Source organism: Contarinia nasturtii, unplaced genomic scaffold, assembly GCF_009176525.2.
Source record: "Contarinia nasturtii isolate CC-2019 unplaced genomic scaffold, AAFC_CNas_1.1 Cnas_scaffold_1902, whole genome shotgun sequence".
NCBI classification, from domain to species: Eukaryota; Metazoa; Arthropoda; class Insecta; order Diptera; family Cecidomyiidae; genus Contarinia; species Contarinia nasturtii.
Window position 1 is genome coordinate 115,254 of NW_022199232.1, and position 18,894 is coordinate 134,147.

An 18,894-nucleotide genomic window follows, 5' to 3' on the forward strand; every position below is an offset into this window, starting at 1 on the left:
ATAATGTCATTCATAAAGAGAGTCAGTGGAATACAATTTTATCAGTTAGTCATGTATTAACTAGTAAATAATATGCTGAAACTCATATCTAACCGATTAAAAGTGGCAAAGCAAAATGAAGAGCGCATAATAAATTTTATATATAGAATTCAGTTTAAGCAAAAACATACGACCAGATTAAAAATATCAGTTAGTTTCATAAAGTCGCTTGAAATATTTACATTAAATAGTTTAAAATCGTTTCCAATATGAAACATTTGAATATATTCGCATTAAGTTTAATATTAATGGTCAAAGCTGATCCAACATTCCTTAGAAAATGTTATTTCAACCAAGGTGATGCCACGTATTTAGTAAACCATTGCAAATTTGATCGATTATATCCACAAAGAGAAAATTGTTTAAAATCACATGATGTGGAAAATTCAAATGTGAAGTTTATCAAATATGAGTGTCAAACTGCAATATTATCTCTCATACTTTATCCAGTTGAATTGAGCACTTTTCCAAATTTGAATGTGATTGATATACAATCGCTTGGAATCGAAGCTTTGTCATTTGGATCGGGTACAACTAATTTTGGAAATTCAAACTTGGAAATAAATGTGACCACCTTGGATGCTTCGAACAATCATTTTAAGGAAGTTCCAAATGGGATCTTAGACTACATGCCGAAAATAAGCCACATTGATTTTTCGTACAATGGCATCACTCGCTTGAAATCAGATGATTTCAAACGATATAATGGAATTTCAAATCTAAAATTCGGGCATAATAACATTCGTATAATTGAAGATGGAGCCTTTCGGATGCTGCAGCTCCTGGAAGATTTGGATCTCAGTGATAATCCGATCAGCGAGATTGGTGATCGTCTCTTCGCAAACAATCCAAAAATGCGATGGTTGAACTTGAGAAACTCACTGATCAAACGATTCAATTTCAATACATTTTCACCCGGTGCCAAGTCAGTGACGGTGCAGTTTCCATCGGAAAATATTCAACAGTTGGACATAAGTTGTGAGCGGTCGATTTGCCATTTTGAAGACTTTGACAAAAATGAGTTCTTTGGGGATATTCGTGTTTTGAATGCATCGGGGAATCGAAATGCATTGAAAGCTTTGGTAAAATTAAGTTCGAAACTGGATACGTTGGATTTATCCATGACTTCTATTGGGACAATCGATGTTAAGATGTTGCAACGCTTTCCGTATTTACAAAACCTTAAACTGAACGACGCGAACATCTCTACTATTCAAAATAATGCATTTGCCAAACAAAGATATTTGAAATTTCTCGATCTTTCGTTCAACAATTTGACAAACATTGATTCTTCGATCTATTTTTTTCAATACTTGGAAGAGCTTAATTTAGAAGGCAATCGATTAACTAACATCGATACGATTACGTCAACTTATTTTCCGAAACTGAAATCGTTTACGTTTGGCAAGAATAAATTTACGTGTGAGTACGTGGCGGGATTTTTGAAAAAGTGGGAAAAGATAACTGGAAAGGCTCCGGGACCGGATGGAATTGTATTTAAAGGAATTGACTGCATTTCAGAACCCAACAAAATTGCTATTGCAGAAGTAATAACAATGCAAGTACCGACTCAAGCACCGACATCAACCTCAACTCAAACCACAGTTTTTCTACAAACAACGAAAAATATTAGAAACGAAATTTTGAGCACTGCAAGTGCAACTAAAGCAACAATTCCAACTTCGCGTCCTACAACTATTAGTCCTAGAAATAATAATGACCCAACAAAATCCTTAACAAAACCCACTAAAAAGTCAACAGTGGCAACCACGTCCATTCCAGTTACGAAGACCTCTTTAAAACCATATTCGAATTTACATTCTCCGACCACACCAATCTCAAAAGGGTTACAGCAAAATGAAGAATATTCAAAGTTTCCGTTTACATTGATCCTTGTTAGCTTTGTAGTTGTTGTCGGTATGATATCGATTATATTTTCAATTTCATTTTATATTTGTATTCGAAAGCAAAATAGTAAAACGGCCACAAGTTCGGTGGAAGCCAGTGAAATGACCTATTTCGAACCAGTCTACGAAGAAATTAACGATAAAGATATCGATTTGCAGAGCCCGTATGCGGTTGGTGCAATCACTGAATGTCCACCCTATGAAAACTTCCCAAAATCATTTACAGTCAATCGCTATCAGTATAGCAACAATTGGAAGTCACCGACTTATCATCATTATGCCACCGTTCACAAACCGAAACTTTATAAATGAATTAGTCGATAGAGATAAGGGATATTTGTTAATATGATTTTAATTAAATTTTATTGTAAAACACTCATAGTAATCTATATCTATAAAACCAAATTATAAATAAAATGAAAAAATTGATTAAAAAAAAAAAAAAAAAAAAAAAATCCAAAGTTAGATTTATATATCTTCTTGAAGGTCTGCCTTTTGAGAGTCAACAAGTCTTCGGTGATTTTGCATTTAAAACGATTAAAGGTTTTTCGTTTCAAATTTTACGTCAAACAGCTTCTTTTATCAAACTCCAGCTTTTTTCATCATCTTTAACTCGGAATATCGAAAATAAGGAGACAAACAGCAGTGAGACCGATTATTCGATACAATTCAGGTAAAAATCACCAAACATGTGAATTTTTGTATCCAGGAGCCATGCCAGTATGATATCATGGTGACGTGAAACTTTGCATCGGCTATTTTCCTAACAAAAAAATAACATTCTGAAAGTTTTAAGAAATTCCAGTGCAAATTAGTGCGGTACATCCCATTCAAAATTTTCGTTTTTAAACTGACACCCTTTAGTTCAAAATTTTTTTTTTTTTCAAAGTATGACTTACTACGAAGTTTGTAGTACGAACTTATCTTTCATTGAAAATGATTTAATAAATAAACTTGTTTTCGCTAACAACAATTTGAAATAATTTTTGTTTACTACTTTGGATATGATTATAAAAAAAAGTTGCTTTAAAAATACAGTAGGAGAGAATGTCAAACATGGAAACAAAGAAATGCAAAAACGGCGTACTTTCTGAGTCATGATTCACTCTGCATAATCAATCTTTGAATAAGCGATACTGTAAGTATAAATCATCGTTTACTGTTGTAAGTCTAAATGTCATGTTCAGTTTACTTACGTATTGAAACTGCAATGACGTACATTATACTCAATTTCGTTCTTTTGTTAGTATTCTCCAGTGAAATTCATAGTTTGGCATGGTTTAGTGACTGTTTTTCCGCTCACAACGATCACAATTCAATCGAATTGAATTGTGTAACAAATGAGCATAGCACTTGTTCATACGGAACGAATGGACATATCAAAAATGGAACGTTATCTACCGTGACATTGGTCAAATACAGATGCGATGAACAAATGAATACAACAGAGTTTGATGCAAATGTTCTGAATCAGTTCATAAATTTGCAAGGCGTAGATGTGTCGTCTCTTGGACTAAAAGATGTGCTTTTTCGACCCATCGAAAGCCACAAATTAGGAATAACCATTTTTTACGCGTCCAACAATCAGTTTGATAAGGTTCCAACATTGGTATTTAATTACATGCCAAATCTCACTGCGATCGATTTATCGTTCAACCAGATCAAATCATTGTACCCGGCACATTTCAGCGGAGCGAGTAAACTATCAACTTTAAACTGTTCACATAATCGCATCTACGTTTATGGACTCGAAGTCTTTTCATCGCTTCCCGATCTAGAAATTTTAGATTTGAGCCATAATCAAATCAATGCAATTAAACCAGGCTTGTTTTCGAAAAACGAAAAATTGACAATTTTGAACCTGAAATATAATCCCTTCAAAAGTTTTGATTTCAATATATTTTCATCGGCTGTGAAGTTCGTTGAGGTGTACCTTCACGATTCCGACATTGATACACTAGATATCAGTTGCAAAAATGCAATTTGTCACTTCGAAGACTTTGAAACAGGTGTGGTTTTCAAAAATGTTCAATTTTTCAATGCATCAGGAAATCATTTTAATGACCTCCACGCCATTCTCCTGGCATTGAGCGACCGGGTCAAAGTAATGGATTTATCGTGGAATTTCGTCGGAGAACTTACCATTGAACTTTTGGCAGATTTCGCTGACCTTGAACACTTGAATTTAACCCATACCAATATTCACCACATTGAAGACGCCGCCTTTTTTCACCAAAAGAACCTTTATTCGCTTGAACTTTCTTACAATGATTTGACAGAAGTGAATTTCATATTGCCAAAGGTATTGGAAACACTGAATTTGGAAGGCAATAAATTGAGTACAATCAATAAGGTTACTCCGAAACATCTTCCAAATCTTGCGACGTTGGCGATTTCCAAAAATCAAATTGAATGCACCGAACTTCAGCGGTTTTTGAATCAATGGAAAAATTCGAGTTGTAATTTTATAAATCGATCGACACAGACAATTAATATTCAAGGCATAGAGTGTCAGAATGGAAATTTTTCAAAATTATTCCTCTTAACTGGCTTATTTTTTATTGTTGTTGTATTAATTGTAGTGGTGGTGAGTCATCGATGCCGTGTGGTACCAAAAACTCAAACTCTATCACTTCAGACTCCAAATCCATTTGTTGAAAATGGAATGGAACGGTTCAACCAAGTGCCATTCAACAGAGAGCCTGATTATGAGGAGATAGATACACCAGGTCCATTGGTTGGGCTCTCATATAGTTTACCGAGAGATGTGATTATGCACGAAAATAGGATATCAACGTATTTGTACACCCAGCCATATCAGGCATATGCTACCGTCAAGAAAATATAGAAATAACCACCATTACTCATCGTCAATGAATATCGATCCAATTGAATACTCTTGTTGTACTTAAGTTTTTGTTTCACTTTACAATGTCACTTTTTCGATTGATAGAGTAATTTTTTGTTAATAAAAAATAAATTCGTAATTAAAGTGGTTTTTTTGAAAGTCTTTTAATATCACAAGATGAACTTCAAAATTTTACTTTTTCCCTAGTAGTATTGCAGTAAATTAGTATTTGACTTTTAACTTGTGCATTGAAACTAAACATATAAGTCTTCCGCAGTAGACCTTCTTTAATGCAAGTCTTGATAGGTCCAAAGTGACAATTTTTCATAATGTTTTTTTAATAATCTGAATTTCATGGAACTAAAGAGTTCGAAGCGTAGGTTTAAATGAATCAGTGAATAGATTGAGCTACAGCTATATCAGTGCTATTTTCACAGCTCCAACTTATAGGCGCTAATTGCGACTTTTAGATACAATTCCGAACGAAATGTTCAAAATGTAAATAGAACAATAGACTTATTGATTTTAGTATTTTTTTGCATAAACAAATCAATAGGTCTATTGTCCGGAATTGTATCATAAAATCGCTTTCCGTATGCGTTGTTCACATATAGCACCTATGAATAGGAGCTGTGAAAATAGCACTGCTATAGCTGTAGCCCAATCTATTCACTGAAATGAATCCCCTCTGGAAAAGTTAGATGACAACATTTACTAGCGAAGACAGAATTGTATTTGGAGGCCTTTTTTCGCTCTTAATTATTTTCCGGAGTGTTACAGAGTCACAGTTTAAACTAGATAGAAAAGAAGCCCGAAAAATAACGTTCCCTGGAATCTCCTCCCACTTTTTGGTACTAGTCAAAGGACGCAACGTACTTCGACCCGAACTCTCGACCTATGACCGGGTCATATTCGGGAATAGTTTGGGTCGGATCATCCGACTCGGATGCTTCTCAGGCCGGAAAAACTCTCCAGAGAGTTTTTTTTAATTTTTCTGGTGTTTAGGGTCAGACCTCGGGAATCGGACAGATGTTTTCGCCGGTCTGCGACCACTGGTTTCGAATTATCATTGTTTTTGGTATGCAGGGCATGGCATTTGATCGTCATCACTGATCTAATCCAGCCCATTTAGTCCCAGAGTACCACTTCGGCTTAATACTTACAGCAAAGCCTAATTAATTGCTGCTGCTCAGCCTTTGATTTAGAGCTGAGTTTTTCTGAACTCGTATGTTACCGTTGCATTTTATGCATGAGTGAAACAGCAGCGGCAATAGCTTCAACGGCAGCACATATGAAGAAAAAAGGGAATATGAATCGTTTTTTGCACAGTGTAGCCGTATGCGTGAGCCGTACGAGTTCAGCAAAACTCAGATCTCAGTCATAGGCTGAGCAGCAGCAAATAATTAGGTTTTGACTTACAGTTTCACAATGACAAATTTCTTATAACAAAAATGGCTGAAAATGTATGTAATACAAGTTTCAGCGATATTGCTGCCGCAAACATGTCTTCACGAAATACATAGTATTATCATAGTATTTTTTAAATCAGTTCATTTTATATTTATTTCAAAAGAGCGTTATCGTCAGAGAACGAACGCAATTAAATTATGTATACTAATGAGCATTAATATGGTGTTTATCTTTTGATAAGAAGTTGTTATTCACCCCATTTCCTGCTTCATTAATTCAAAACATTGGATATATCACAAACTATTGTTTTGTATTGCTGGAGTAAATTAGTTTGTATTAATTCTCGGAATAAAGAGAATCATTTTGAAGTTGAATCGTATTTGTTTACTCTCAACGAAGCAATGAAGTTCAAGATTGGATTTTTTTTACTTTACTTAATAAATCAAGTCACCGTTGGTGACGCACGATCAATGAAATTGAATTACAATGATTGTCACTTTATCAATGGTTCGACCATATCGGTTGTATTAGTTTGTGAAAATGTGATAGTGAATCATTCATCAACCTCTTGTTATTCGATGTTTATGAATTCGTCTGTGGTCGGTATAAATCGTCCCAACGTGGATATCTTAAAATTCAATGGCTGTGACGATAGCTCAAAAATCGTTAATATCGGATCAAGTTTTATACATCGATTTCCAAAGCTTCGTATCATCAATTTGTCAAACGACATGATAAACACTCTTCAATTTCAATATGTGAAAAATACTGAAAGCATGACCGTTCAAACATTCAATGCATCGAAAAATAGTTTGAGTACAATGCCGGATTCGATGTTTAGGTGCATGCCAAAGTTAACAAAAATCGACTTTTCACGCAATAAAATCAAGAACATTGGTTCAACAGTATTCGATGGCGGTGCGGAATTAACGGAATTAAATTTGTCCAATAACATTCTGACGAATTTGAAACGCGACACATTTTCGGCACTCATCAATTTGGAAAAGTTGGACCTTAGCACAAATCGAATTCAACGCATTGACAACGGATTTTTTGTGAACAATCCGAAGTTGAAGCACTTGATTTTGAAAGAAAACCCAGTGAAACGATTTGATTTTAATGCATTTACCGCTGCAGTGAAATCGGTCATCGAATTGAAAGTTGAATGGAATGAAGTTGAATTGATTGATATCAGTTGTCCACAGTCTGAATATCACATGGTCAACTTTGATGAAGGCGCAACATTTGAAAATCTTCGATTTTTCAACGCATCCGGTTATCCATATACTTCTGGACTTCTGAACAAAGTCGGTTTGAACTTGGAAACATTGGATTTATCATGGAATCTCCTTCGACAATTAAATGTACTTGAACGTTTTACGAATTTACAAAATCTCTACTTGAGCCATATGAAAATGACCAAGCTTGGATCCGTCGCATTTACAACGCAATTAAAATCACTGGATTTGTCATACAACAACTTGACGGATGTTGATTTGGCGATATTTTCACGGAAGTTTTATCACTTGAAAACATTGAGCTTAGAAGGCAATCGATTGCATGAACTCAACAATGTATCTCCGTTTGATTTCCCAAATCTTGAAACACTCGCAATTTCAAAGAATCAATTTTCGTGTAAATTTTTGAACAATTATTTAAATCAATGGAAGAATAAACGGGAAATAGCATTGATTGGCAATCCATCGTCGTATCAATTTAATATTGAAGGAATTGACTGCTATTTGCAGGCGGAAGACGATAACAAATTGCAAAAGGCTGAATGCACCATGATCGACACGATGCCAATGTGGGTGTACTTTGTTGTAGCGATTTTATTCGTCATGATTTTATTGGAATTTATGGCCATCACAATTATGTGCTGCAAATCGCATCGAAAAATTGTCCGCATTTCCGAAGAAATTCCCGAATTCAAGCCAGAAGCAAAGAATTTCGAAAATATATCCTTCAAAGGTGAAACGGCACATGAGAATTTGTACGAAGAAATACCATTGCAATGCGTTCATCAATTGACCTATGACATTCCGCAGTGTTTGACACTTAAGAAATCTTTTATGTAGAAAGGAAAAGAAAAAGAATAAAGAGACAGATAAAACGAGGGGGAAGAAGGGAGGAAGAGAGGTAGATAGAGGGCGGTAGAAAGATGGTGTAGAGAGAAAAGAGATGTTTAAACGTTCAATCTATTTAATAAAATAATTCAAACATTATTCATGTATCCGAATCAAATTACATTGATAATAAATCAGACATTGGCTAAAACTCACTAAAGCATTTGTTTTTCTAATTGAACAGAATCATAGGACAAGTATAGTTGTCAGACATTGAATGGCGCTGTATCTATCCTATAAACATCGAACTAACAAAAATGTGTGGTGGTTCATGCCTTATTTAATATACAATAGTGGAAATTTATCCAATTCACAAACCATTTCTTCTAGTTCCTCTTACATTGGTGTAAGGGGATTCTTCTAAAGTTCAGAGAATGACGTTTGCATATAAATACATGTAAAAGACACTTTTAGGCTCGTCCTATGAACAGAATTAAACTCCATAAATGTGGCATGAACTTTGCATTTCGAAAATAGACTTGAAATGTGTATCCGAGCTACTGGGTATACGCATAATGCTTCATTTGCTGGCGCTTAAACTTTTTTCCCAGGATTTTCGATATAAAATTGAAACTACGAATTGTAGTCATGTAGAGTTAAAAAAAGATTTTTTCTGCGAAATCATAGTGAATCAGAGGTGAGATAAGTACATTTATTTAGGAATATAAACTCATTTTCGTTCAGACTTTTTTTTCATTCGATAAAAAAGTGTTTTGATAACAAAAATCAAAGCAAGTGTTTAAAACTATTTTATGGATATTTTGAAACAAGCTTGATGACAAATACCATGTAACGAAAATGCTCCAAATAAGTACAAAAATAAGAAATGAGCTCCAAATCAGTACAATTGATAGGAAGCCAAAAAAAAAATATAAAAAAGTCTTGAAAAAACGAAAGAGAGTAGGGCATAATTTACGCATTTTAAAACTCAAAGTCTGAATATTTCGATATCAAACCAGACAGAATCAACGTATTTTGAATCAACATTCATGAATCATGCCTGTTTTCAACTTATTTTTTATCACAGTTGTTACTGAATTGCCATAGCCTCGATTAGTTTCATAACTAAACCAGCAAGGTTCGGTGTCAATTTTAAACTCGCAAAATGAATCGCGTCTTGATAATTTTGTCCGTATTTTGTCTACATAACAAAGCATACGGTCTTGATCAATGTTGTTTGATGCAACATTTTGTAAAATCGGTGGAATTTGCTAATTACGTCAACAAATCGATGTGCGAAAACGATTTCGATAAGTCGACTGTGGAAAGTATTCGTTATGCATGTAAAGAGTCTGAAAATGAATTGCCGTCTAATGAGTTTCAACTGACATTCAAATCGGCGATTTTTAGCAATTTTCCCCATTTGCGGGCAATTAATGTGTCTGCTCTTAAAATAGAATCATTCAATTTTGAATGGCGGGAAAAGCTGATTTCAAAGTTAAATAAGCGTATAATCATGGACAAAGTTTGGATCAAATCATTTTTTGCATCAAAGAATCGTTTCGTTACGATACCGAATAAGATTTTTATGTATATGCCAAATATAAGTGAAATTGATTTCTCGTTCAATCGGCTGGTTTCACTTGATTCATCTTGCTTTGAAGCACCTGAATTCAATGACACGCAGCGGCTCGCGCTCATACCAGAACTTTTTTCGATAAATTGTTCGCACAACAAAATATCACAGTTGGATCAAGGAGCATTTTCAAATTTGCTGTTGTTGGAGAATTTGGACTTGGGTGATAATGAAATCGAGTATATTGACTACGAAGTTTTCAAGAATAATAAAGCGATACGAGAATTGAGTTTGAAAAATAATCCGTTGAAAAAACTCGATTTCAACGTATTTTCACCGGACGTGAATGTGGTTCAAGTCCACCTTCCAAGTGATATCGAGGAGTTGGATGCAAGTTGCGTGGAGAAAGTATGTCATTTTGCTGATTTTGACGATGAAGCCAACTTTGAAAAGCTGCAGAATTTTAACATTTCGGGCAATCGACGAAAAGATATTTTCAAGTTGATGAAAAAACTCGGATCGAATGTGAAAACATTGGACTTATCTCAGAATTTCGTTGAAGAGCTGACCTTTGGGATGTTGGAAAATTTTACACAACTACATCATCTAAGATTGAGCTACACAAATCTATCCAATCTTATCGATGACACATTTCACTATCAAACGAAGCTAATTACACTCGATCTCTCTCACAATGATTTGAAGCACCTCAATTCAGGGGCACTTTCAAAGAAATTCCGTCATTTGGAATGGCTGAACTTGGAAGGAAATCAATTAACAACTATCGACGACGTAAGTCCAAGCAATTTTCCGAGTCTCAGGATGCTCGCAATTTCGGGAAATCAATTTCATTGTGAATATTTAAAAATATTTGTAAACAAATGGAAAATTGAGAAGAATTTAACGTTTATTCTTAATTTAAACACGAAACGGGTAAAATATATGGGAATTGATTGTTATATTGACGATGAGGACACGGAGTTTGTTGACGTTAACATAAATGAGACTACACATTTCAATTTGAAAATTTATTCTTTGCTCACAACTTCAAGCTTCTCGCAACGTATCTATGCAGTTTCCGGTGTAATTTTATGTATCGCTGTGTTAATTGCTATCATTTCGTTAGTTTATCGAACACGAAGTCCAAAAAAAGTAACGCTATTTACTGCCAACGATCCAACACATTGTCAAATCGCCGAAGTTCTAATCGATAAAATTGACAATGAGTTTGGAAATGATTCAGATTATGAAGACATCGAAATTGATGCATCGAACATTTTTCACCCGGTTCCCATCAATTATCCAAATACTGTGCTGGATGAGAACAGATTTACATCACCACCTTCACAAAATATACCTCTTTATGCATATCGGTCTTAAAACGGAATTTGTTGTGAATTTTAATGTTGAATTTTTTATCGCATTTTATTTAACATTTTATTAACTTTTTACCAAATTTTTCATATAATAAATATTGTGTTTTAATTTCTTTTGGTGTATGTGTCTTTACTTACTCCATGAAATGCTGTAATTTTGGTGTGATTAATCTTTTAAAAATTACTTTTTCCTTGCTCCTTCCTTGACTCATCTTTGATTTAAATTAACAATTTCAGCTTACATACCTGTAACAAAGGAAAGAAAAAACGTGTTTATGAGTATCGATTTAACATTAGGAAGGGGGAAAAATTTAATTCCGACATCAAAACGCACGGAAAAATTGTCATTTTTGGTTTTCGAAAAAGTTTTAACATCAAATAGTTGGTTTTGGGAGGTATGACGAATTTTCATTGAAATTCCTTCAAATTTTGATCTTCAAAACAATGTTTTCATTGAAAATAGACTACTTACAAACGTCACCCAAATAAATATCTGACGAAAACTACCAAATAATCTCCGGAACACCAAACGATATTTTTTTTTTTTGGAAAAAACGCTGCGAATCATTTTTTTGTATCAATCTGAATGGGTTAAATGTCTAGCTTATAATAAAAAAATAAATGTCTTATCACTGCCCACCATACAATGATTTTTGGATAGGATAGATTCGTAAGATCTCCGCAAGATCCGAATCCAAGCGTGCGTACGCTGCCGCATGATGCATACATATATAATACGCACGCAATTCGCCTACATACTTTGATTCGCATGCCATAGCCAACCGGCTAAGCCTATGAAGAGACAAAATGCGAATTCCCCTCATCTGTGCCATCTTGTATTCCATAGTTGAACTCAATTTAGTTACAATGAATTGAATCGAAAAAGAGAAAACAACAACAACAGTAACATGGCTACATAGATCTGTTGACCAGTGAGATACGTATGACAATGGAATGAAAGAATGAAGAAAGCGTATATGTGTAAGTATGCATCAGCACGCATAGATGTACAGCTCTGTGTGGCCGCGCTATTGTTGTTGTTTTTTCTCTTTTTCATTTCAATGCTACAGAATTAAATTCAGTTTTTCGATCTAATTCGAACTAATGTGAGATGGCGCTGATCAGCTGCGTTTGCATAAAAAAGTTCCCAATCTCATATACGTCAATCCCGCTTGGCCATAGCAATACGGAATAACTAATGTATGTATCATGCGACTACGTACGCACGCTTGGATCCGGATCTTGCGGAGATCTTACGAATCTATCCTATCCAAAAATCATTGTATGCTGCACACACATTTCAGAGCAACAGATTTTGTTGTTCTTGTAGTGAAATGTAATTGGTAATTTAGTCATGACTCATGAATAACAAAATCTGACCATTATATTGAAATTGAGATTTTTAATCGGTCTCAGCTATATTTTTTTATTCACAGTCATTTAATCTTATGTTATTGCTATAAATATGGAGATTAAACGCAACAAGTGATCATTCTGTGTGTAAGATATTTTCATATTTTGATTCTCAATTTCATTATAAGAAAGTGTAACAATAGTCTTCGCGTGTGTAACTTGCTTAAATTAAGTTGTCAATAAATCTCTTCATTCCGTTCCAAAATTTGTAAGACACTTTCATCTGAAAATCAAAGGAAAAAATAATCAAGCTTCAAAAATCAAATTTATACATTAGCAACAACGGTCTATGTCAATGCGATAGCTCGAATATTTCAATTAAAAAATATATGCGCAATGACCATTGAACTTGTCTTTCATTTTTTAAATCTTAATCGGCACCAGATTATTTACCTCATTTTAATGTGTTATTCAAATGTTTGCTATACATGGTAAACGGAATAAATGATCATGTTTTATTAACGAACTTTCACACTTTAATTATCAATTTCATGAATTTTATTTTCGTGCCATTCAATTTCCATATTTTGATTATTTTCTCATTCTAACGTTTTTGAATTATGTTATGAGATTTTCAACTGTCTTTGTTCACACAGAAGTAAAATGTGTTATCATTGCTCAGACATTTCGAAGCGATTGGTTTCTGTAGCAAATGTAATTGGTTGTTTTGACGAAAATAAAAAACTCAGACCATTAGATTGAAATTGAGATTTTTAGTCAGCTGCAGCTATATGTTTATGCACAGTCATTCAATCTAATGTTATTGCTATAAATATGGCGGTTACATACTGCAACTTGCAGTCTGCAAGTGATCATTCTCTGTGCAAGTTACTTTCGGTGATTTTACATTTGAATTTCATTATAAGAATTAAGAATAGTGCTTGCGTGTAGTTTGTTTCAATTAACTTGTTAATAAATATCTTCATTCCGATCCAACATTTATAAATTGTTTAATCCAAATAAGATGATGAAATTTTTATTTTTGATCGTTTTTCTCGTCGGTGCGAGTGTACAAGGTAATTTTATGTGAAGACAAAAAATACCAAAACTTCAATCTCCCTAACAACAAATCTGATATGAATTATGTCAACGTTTTCAATTATTTTCGCAGACGATATCAACACTACTGATGACAGTGAATATCTTTACAAGGCCATTAAATCAGGTTAGTTAAAGACGACGAATGATTGAGTTCGATTTTCAAAAAAAAAAAAATGTTTGCAATAATATTCAAACTTAATGGTCCACTTAGTATAGTGCGTTATATCAAATTTAAATTCATTCCGTTCATCAAATCTAGGCAAAGTAGATGAAGTCACATCTCTAATTGATAATGGTACAAATGTGAATGCGTTTGAACATTCTCGATTCACACCACTCCAATTGGCTGTTGCTAAAGGTAGTTTTCAATTGGGAATTGAAAATAAAGCATTTGTTCATACGAATTTGATATATTTTGCAGGTCAGACGGAGATAGTTAAAATTCTTATCGAACATGGAGCTGATGTGAATGATGTGAATGTGGAAAATCAAACTCTACTTCATATAGCAGCAATGTTCGGTAATTATGCACAATTTTGAATAAACAATTTCTTTTCTCCGCGCATAGCTAATCAATGTTCCTTAATTAACGTTCAGATAATTTGGAAATATGCAAAATCCTAATCACAAATGGAACAAACTTGCATGCTGAAGACTACAGAAAGAATACCCCACTCCATACCGCCGCTGTCTATGGTAATTGCCTATATGTTTAGAAACTAGATGTGATTTTAGTGTATTGAAGCCAATAACTAATAATCCGCCTAATATTTCAGGTTCAAATGAAACGGTTGAATATTTAATTGCACAGGGAGCCAATATAACTGCCGAAGCTGTTCAAAAAATGACACCTTTACATGCGGCTGCCATGGCTGGTATAATTTCCAATTTTTGAATGAAAAAAATGAAATTCTTAAATACTTTGTCTGTTTGATCAACATTTCAGGGAATTTGAACACTTGCAAAACTCTAATTGCACATGGAGCGGACGTAAATGCAAGAAACGAAGCAAATTTAACATGTTTACATTGGGCAGCTATGCTTGGTAATGATCCTTTTTTAAATAATTAAACATTGTGTGTGTACGACCGATACGCTGATAAGTATTAAATTCATTTGATCAATGTTTCAGGTACAAAGGAATTAACTGAATATCTGATCACACAAGGAGCTAATGTCAATTCTATTGATAAACGCCTGGTTACGCCTCTCCATTTGGCTTACTATACAAGTGATTCCAAACATTTCAAAATAAATACTGACCAATTCCAATGCAGCATTTATTTTCACTATTTCAGGCAATGAAGAAGTGCAAAAGGTCTTGATTGCTCACCATGCAGATGAAAATGCAAAAAACATTGATAATAATACACCACGTGAAAGCTATCGTAGTAATGCTATATTTTGAATTATTATTTAATAGAAATATTTTTTTTAATTGAAACTGTTTAATTGAATTTTCTAGAGATAGGAAAAAGGATGAAAACCGTAATTATTGACGCCATAAATGAAAGGAAGAGAATTTTCACGGTCCTGTAGGAAATGTAAAGTCACTTTAATCGTAAAATTAGAAAGTAGAATAATCAAGCTTCAACCGATTTTTTAAACAGCCAACGAAGAATTTATTGATCGATCATGACGCTGATGTAAATGAATGCCAAAAATATTGATGATAAGATACCGAGTTAAATAGGTACTCTTAGTACCACATGCACTTTTAAAAAGTAGTTTTGCAATAAAAAAAATGGTTTACTTTCATTTTCTGGATAAAGACTCCGATTTACCGCTAAATTTTTGACTTTTTCGCCATTATTATGAATCTTAACATGCAAATGTATAAAATATTAAGGAGCCTTCATCTTTTAAAAGTTTTAAAAATGTATTTTTATTTCCTTTTTGTAAATGAAAGAACCTTCGATTTTTTGAGAATCAAAATGCCTGGATTGAGAGTTAAAACTGGTTTATAAATCTGAATTTCCAACCTAAGTTAAACATTTCTCAACGCCCTAATGACTTCTGTCATCCCCAGCGAGTACATTTAAACTAATCTCAATACATAATCAAAGTGTGTCATACACTTTTTCTGGCAAATAAGAGCTAATTCAATCATCGGACTTTGGCTTCATAGCTTCATTTCAAGCCAGCATTGTGACACAGCCATGTTCTACACAGCCATGTCTCGTTATGTTTCAGTAGAAAAAAAAATGATGATAATATTACTTAAACAAAAGTGACTGCATAATTTCCTTTGTTAATAATAAAAGATAAAAAAATGCAGCACAGTCATGCGGTGCCGGCATGTAAATTCCGATAAAATAATATGACTCCACTCATTTAAAAAGTCAGTTGTATATTCAAATTTGAAGCAATCACACACTCAATCGTGCGTTTAATTCTAAAAATCGTGCTTAATAATTGAAATGAAGTTATATTTGATAGGTTTTATCGTGGTTTTCCTAATTCAAGTCAAATCAATATCATCGGATATGGGATATGGATTTTATGAGTGTTTTTTAAGCGATGATGGCGAAACACTTGACTTCATTTGCAACAGTGCCGAAACAAAACCGATGTGTCCCGAATTCAATCGATCACAGGTGAAAATACTGAAATATCAATGTGATCACACCGTTGGAACCACAAACTTTTTCCGGAATGTCATCAATACATTACCAAATTTAAGCACAGTCAATGTGTCATGTCTCCAGTCATCGTTTTTTTCAATTCCAATGAATGTTAAATTCGCAAAAATCGAAATATTGAAAGCGTCACGAAATCAATTGACTGAAATTCCTAGTGGTATTTTCGATCAAATGCCGAATATAATTGAAATTGATTTCTCATGGAATAAATTTACGAAAATTCTATTGAAACATTTGACCGGAGCCGATCATTTAACGAAAATTGATGTTATGCATAATAATATTGGTTATTTGGATGCTGCAGCATTTGGCGCCGTAAAAAACCTGGAAGTATTGGATTTGAGCTATAATAAACTCGAAAGCATCGAGGACAATGTGTTCAAGGAAAATGACAAGTTGAAATTGTTGAATTTGAGACACAATAAATTATTGAGTTTTAATTTTAGAATATTTTCACCGAGTGCAACCGATATTGAGGTCTATCTCCCGTCGAGGAGTATCGAAAGACTTGACATTGGATGCATTCAATCGGTTTGTCATTTTAAAGGCTTTCAAGACGGAGACAACTTTGATGTGATTAAGACGTTTAAAGCGGAAGGCAATAAATTCAGCAATTTTTCGATTTTATTTGAGAAACTCGGCAGAAGTCTTGAAACTTTGATTTTATCACGATGTATGTTTGAAACCATAACTCATAATCTGTTGGAGAAATTCACGTCATTAACAACTATAATGATGACTAATGCAAATATCAGCAGCATTGAAGCAAATGCGTTTTCTTATCAAACGCGACTCGTTTTGCTTGATTTGTCTTACAACAAATTGACGGATGTTGATTCAACACTGTTTTCGAGAAAATTTCACGATTTGGAAACACTTTACTTGGAAGGTAACCAATTACAAAGAATTGACAATATTACTTCGGCCAATCTTCCGAAATTGCAATCGATTTTTGTCACCAAAAATCGATTTTCGTGCAATTATTTGGTAAAATATGTGGTTCAATGGAAGAAAACCATTCAATTTGGCACACGTCAGTCGGATGTGAATGTTGTTAATGTCAGAGGAATCGATTGTAGTTATGCTGATGTCAGTGAAAAATCTTGTGAAACGGAAACACCACATTCACTTGAATGTCCTTCGACACTGCCATATATTATCATTATCACCTTTCTGAACATAGTTTTATCAGTCATCGTTGCAACTGCGATTTACTGGCGTCGGAAATCGTTCAAACGAACAGTCGGCGGATTAATTAAAACCGATGCTGGCATTCAAACGATGGACTCATTTGAATCGGCGGTGAATATGTTGAACAATTCAAATAATGACTCGTTTTACGAAGAAATCGAGCTAAAGAGCATACCATCCGAAGGTTATCAAACGTTATCAAATGATGTTTTGACACTCGAAAGTCGACCACTTCCGACGCCACCCACCACTCTAGATAAAACTCATAAACCAAATCACCATACATCACCACTTGACTATCAATACGCTCAAGTGTGTAAAAGATGATGATGCGGACGATTTTTTTTAATTAAATAATAATAATACAAAATTTGTTGTTCGATTCTTATCTTCAGCAGTCGAAGTGATACAGGCGTATTTTATCCATTCGTATGTGAAAGCATCTATCAAAAAAATATTTTTTTCACAGAAAATTGGTAGACTTTGTAATATTTGTCATAAATTTGAGTCATTTTCATCAGCGATTTCGATGTAAACAAATTTTATCACATTGCATAAAATTAGTTGTAAATAATCATACTTTTAAGAATTATTTTATTTATTGTGGAATAAAGAGTGTGTGGACGAAAATGTGTTGTAATTTTGTTTTGATAAACGCATGATTTCGAAAGCGAGCTCCATGGTGTATGGGACTCAGATAAGAGTCTTTGTTTGAAATAATCAACGGAAACCGCATTGAAATTTCAAGTTTAAAACTGAGTTCAGTTGACCACGTGTATCAGTCATCGTGACCAAAATAGATTTACTTGATAAGAACGGCTGAGAATAACTGAGAGAAGGCATAAACACTGGGCGAGAGAAATAAGGCAAAAAGTGGATGAGAAATGAATGTAAATATATGAGTCAGATATAATAGAGCAGCATTTGTCTGATATCGTAATGAAATGATGTACATTTTATGTTCTTTATAAGAAATGGTTTCCATTTCTTTTTATTTATATGCACTCAAAGAGAGAAGACTCATCTTTTGATTGAGAACACACTCGTAGATTATAGAATTTTCTGTTGAAGAACTAAAATGAAACTTGCATATATTAGACTGGGTACAAAAACTTTAACTTTTTGTTATTATTAAAAAAGGTGTTTGACATTTTGTGGTAATTTGAATATTGCACATAATATGTGTTTGCATTTGATTCACTGAGGCCGGCTTCGAGTTTATCTCCAACATGAATTAAGCCGGCACCGGTCGGTGTTCCAGTCAAAAAAGATCGCATGGCTCCAAAGTCATATACTTTGATACATATGAGATTATTTCCAACGCATTATGAACCAAACTTTTCGTATTGCCCATTTGACGCCGCACATCATTCACATTCAAATAT

The 18,894-nt window shown here is 33.9% G+C and overlaps 4 protein-coding genes across 4 annotated transcripts; all 4 read left to right on the forward strand.

The window, feature by feature from the left end:
* The first annotated feature begins 248 nt into the window (after positions 1–248).
* LOC116347433 lies at positions 249–8,490 on the forward strand. The gene is made up of 3 exons (XM_031778011.1): positions 249–2,250; positions 3,194–4,405; positions 6,604–8,490. Exons 1-3 carry the CDS (start codon positions 249–251, stop codon positions 8,280–8,282), a joined length of 4,893 nt encoding a protein of 1,630 aa, XP_031633871.1. The 3' UTR covers positions 8,283–8,490.
* A 1,296-nt stretch (positions 8,491–9,786) lies between these two features.
* LOC116347435 (chaoptin-like) lies at positions 9,787–11,226 on the forward strand. The gene is made up of 3 exons (XM_031778012.1): positions 9,787–10,638; positions 10,899–10,929; positions 10,973–11,226. Exons 1-3 carry the CDS (start codon positions 9,787–9,789, stop codon positions 11,224–11,226), a joined length of 1,137 nt encoding a protein of 378 aa, XP_031633872.1.
* A 2,222-nt stretch (positions 11,227–13,448) lies between these two features.
* LOC116347427 (serine/threonine-protein phosphatase 6 regulatory ankyrin repeat subunit A-like) lies at positions 13,449–15,524 on the forward strand. Its single transcript, XM_031778003.1, has 11 exons — positions 13,449–13,651; positions 13,747–13,800; positions 13,936–14,034; positions 14,098–14,196; positions 14,274–14,372; positions 14,453–14,551; positions 14,623–14,721; positions 14,809–14,907; positions 14,975–15,067; positions 15,142–15,220; positions 15,287–15,524. Exons 1-10 carry the CDS (start codon positions 13,600–13,602, stop codon positions 15,213–15,215), a joined length of 867 nt encoding a protein of 288 aa, XP_031633863.1. The 5' UTR covers positions 13,449–13,599; the 3' UTR covers positions 15,216–15,220; positions 15,287–15,524.
* A 574-nt stretch (positions 15,525–16,098) lies between these two features.
* LOC116347426 (leucine-rich repeat and immunoglobulin-like domain-containing nogo receptor-interacting protein 2) lies at positions 16,099–17,918 on the forward strand. Its single transcript, XM_031778002.1, has one exon. It carries the CDS (start codon positions 16,163–16,165, stop codon positions 17,834–17,836), a length of 1,674 nt encoding a protein of 557 aa, XP_031633862.1. The 5' UTR covers positions 16,099–16,162; the 3' UTR covers positions 17,837–17,918.
* The last annotated feature ends 976 nt before the right edge of the window (positions 17,919–18,894 follow it).

Coding starts and splice junctions, on each gene's coding strand:
- LOC116347433 (XM_031778011.1), top strand. CDS start 249: ATGAAACATTTGAATATATTCGCATTAAGTTTAATATTAATGGTCAAA. Junction 2,251..3,193: donor CGTTCACAAACCGAAACTTT/ATAAATGAATTA, acceptor TTCTTTTGTTAG/TATTCTCCAGTGAAATTCAT. Junction 4,406..6,603: donor TCAATGGAAAAATTCGAGTT/GTAATTTTATAA, acceptor CTCTCAACGAAG/CAATGAAGTTCAAGATTGGA.
- LOC116347435 (XM_031778012.1), top strand. CDS start 9,787: ATGGACAAAGTTTGGATCAAATCATTTTTTGCATCAAAGAATCGTTTC. Junction 10,639..10,898: donor AATTAACAACTATCGACGAC/GTAAGTCCAAGC, acceptor CACAACTTCAAG/CTTCTCGCAACGTATCTATG. Junction 10,930..10,972: donor GTATCTATGCAGTTTCCGGT/GTAATTTTATGT, acceptor TCATTTCGTTAG/TTTATCGAACACGAAGTCCA.
- LOC116347426 (XM_031778002.1), top strand. CDS start 16,163: ATGGGATATGGATTTTATGAGTGTTTTTTAAGCGATGATGGCGAAACA.
- LOC116347427 (XM_031778003.1), top strand. CDS start 13,600: ATGATGAAATTTTTATTTTTGATCGTTTTTCTCGTCGGTGCGAGTGTA. Junction 14,035..14,097: donor CCAATTGGCTGTTGCTAAAG/GTAGTTTTCAAT, acceptor TATATTTTGCAG/GTCAGACGGAGATAGTTAAA. Junction 14,373..14,452: donor CCATACCGCCGCTGTCTATG/GTAATTGCCTAT, acceptor CTAATATTTCAG/GTTCAAATGAAACGGTTGAA.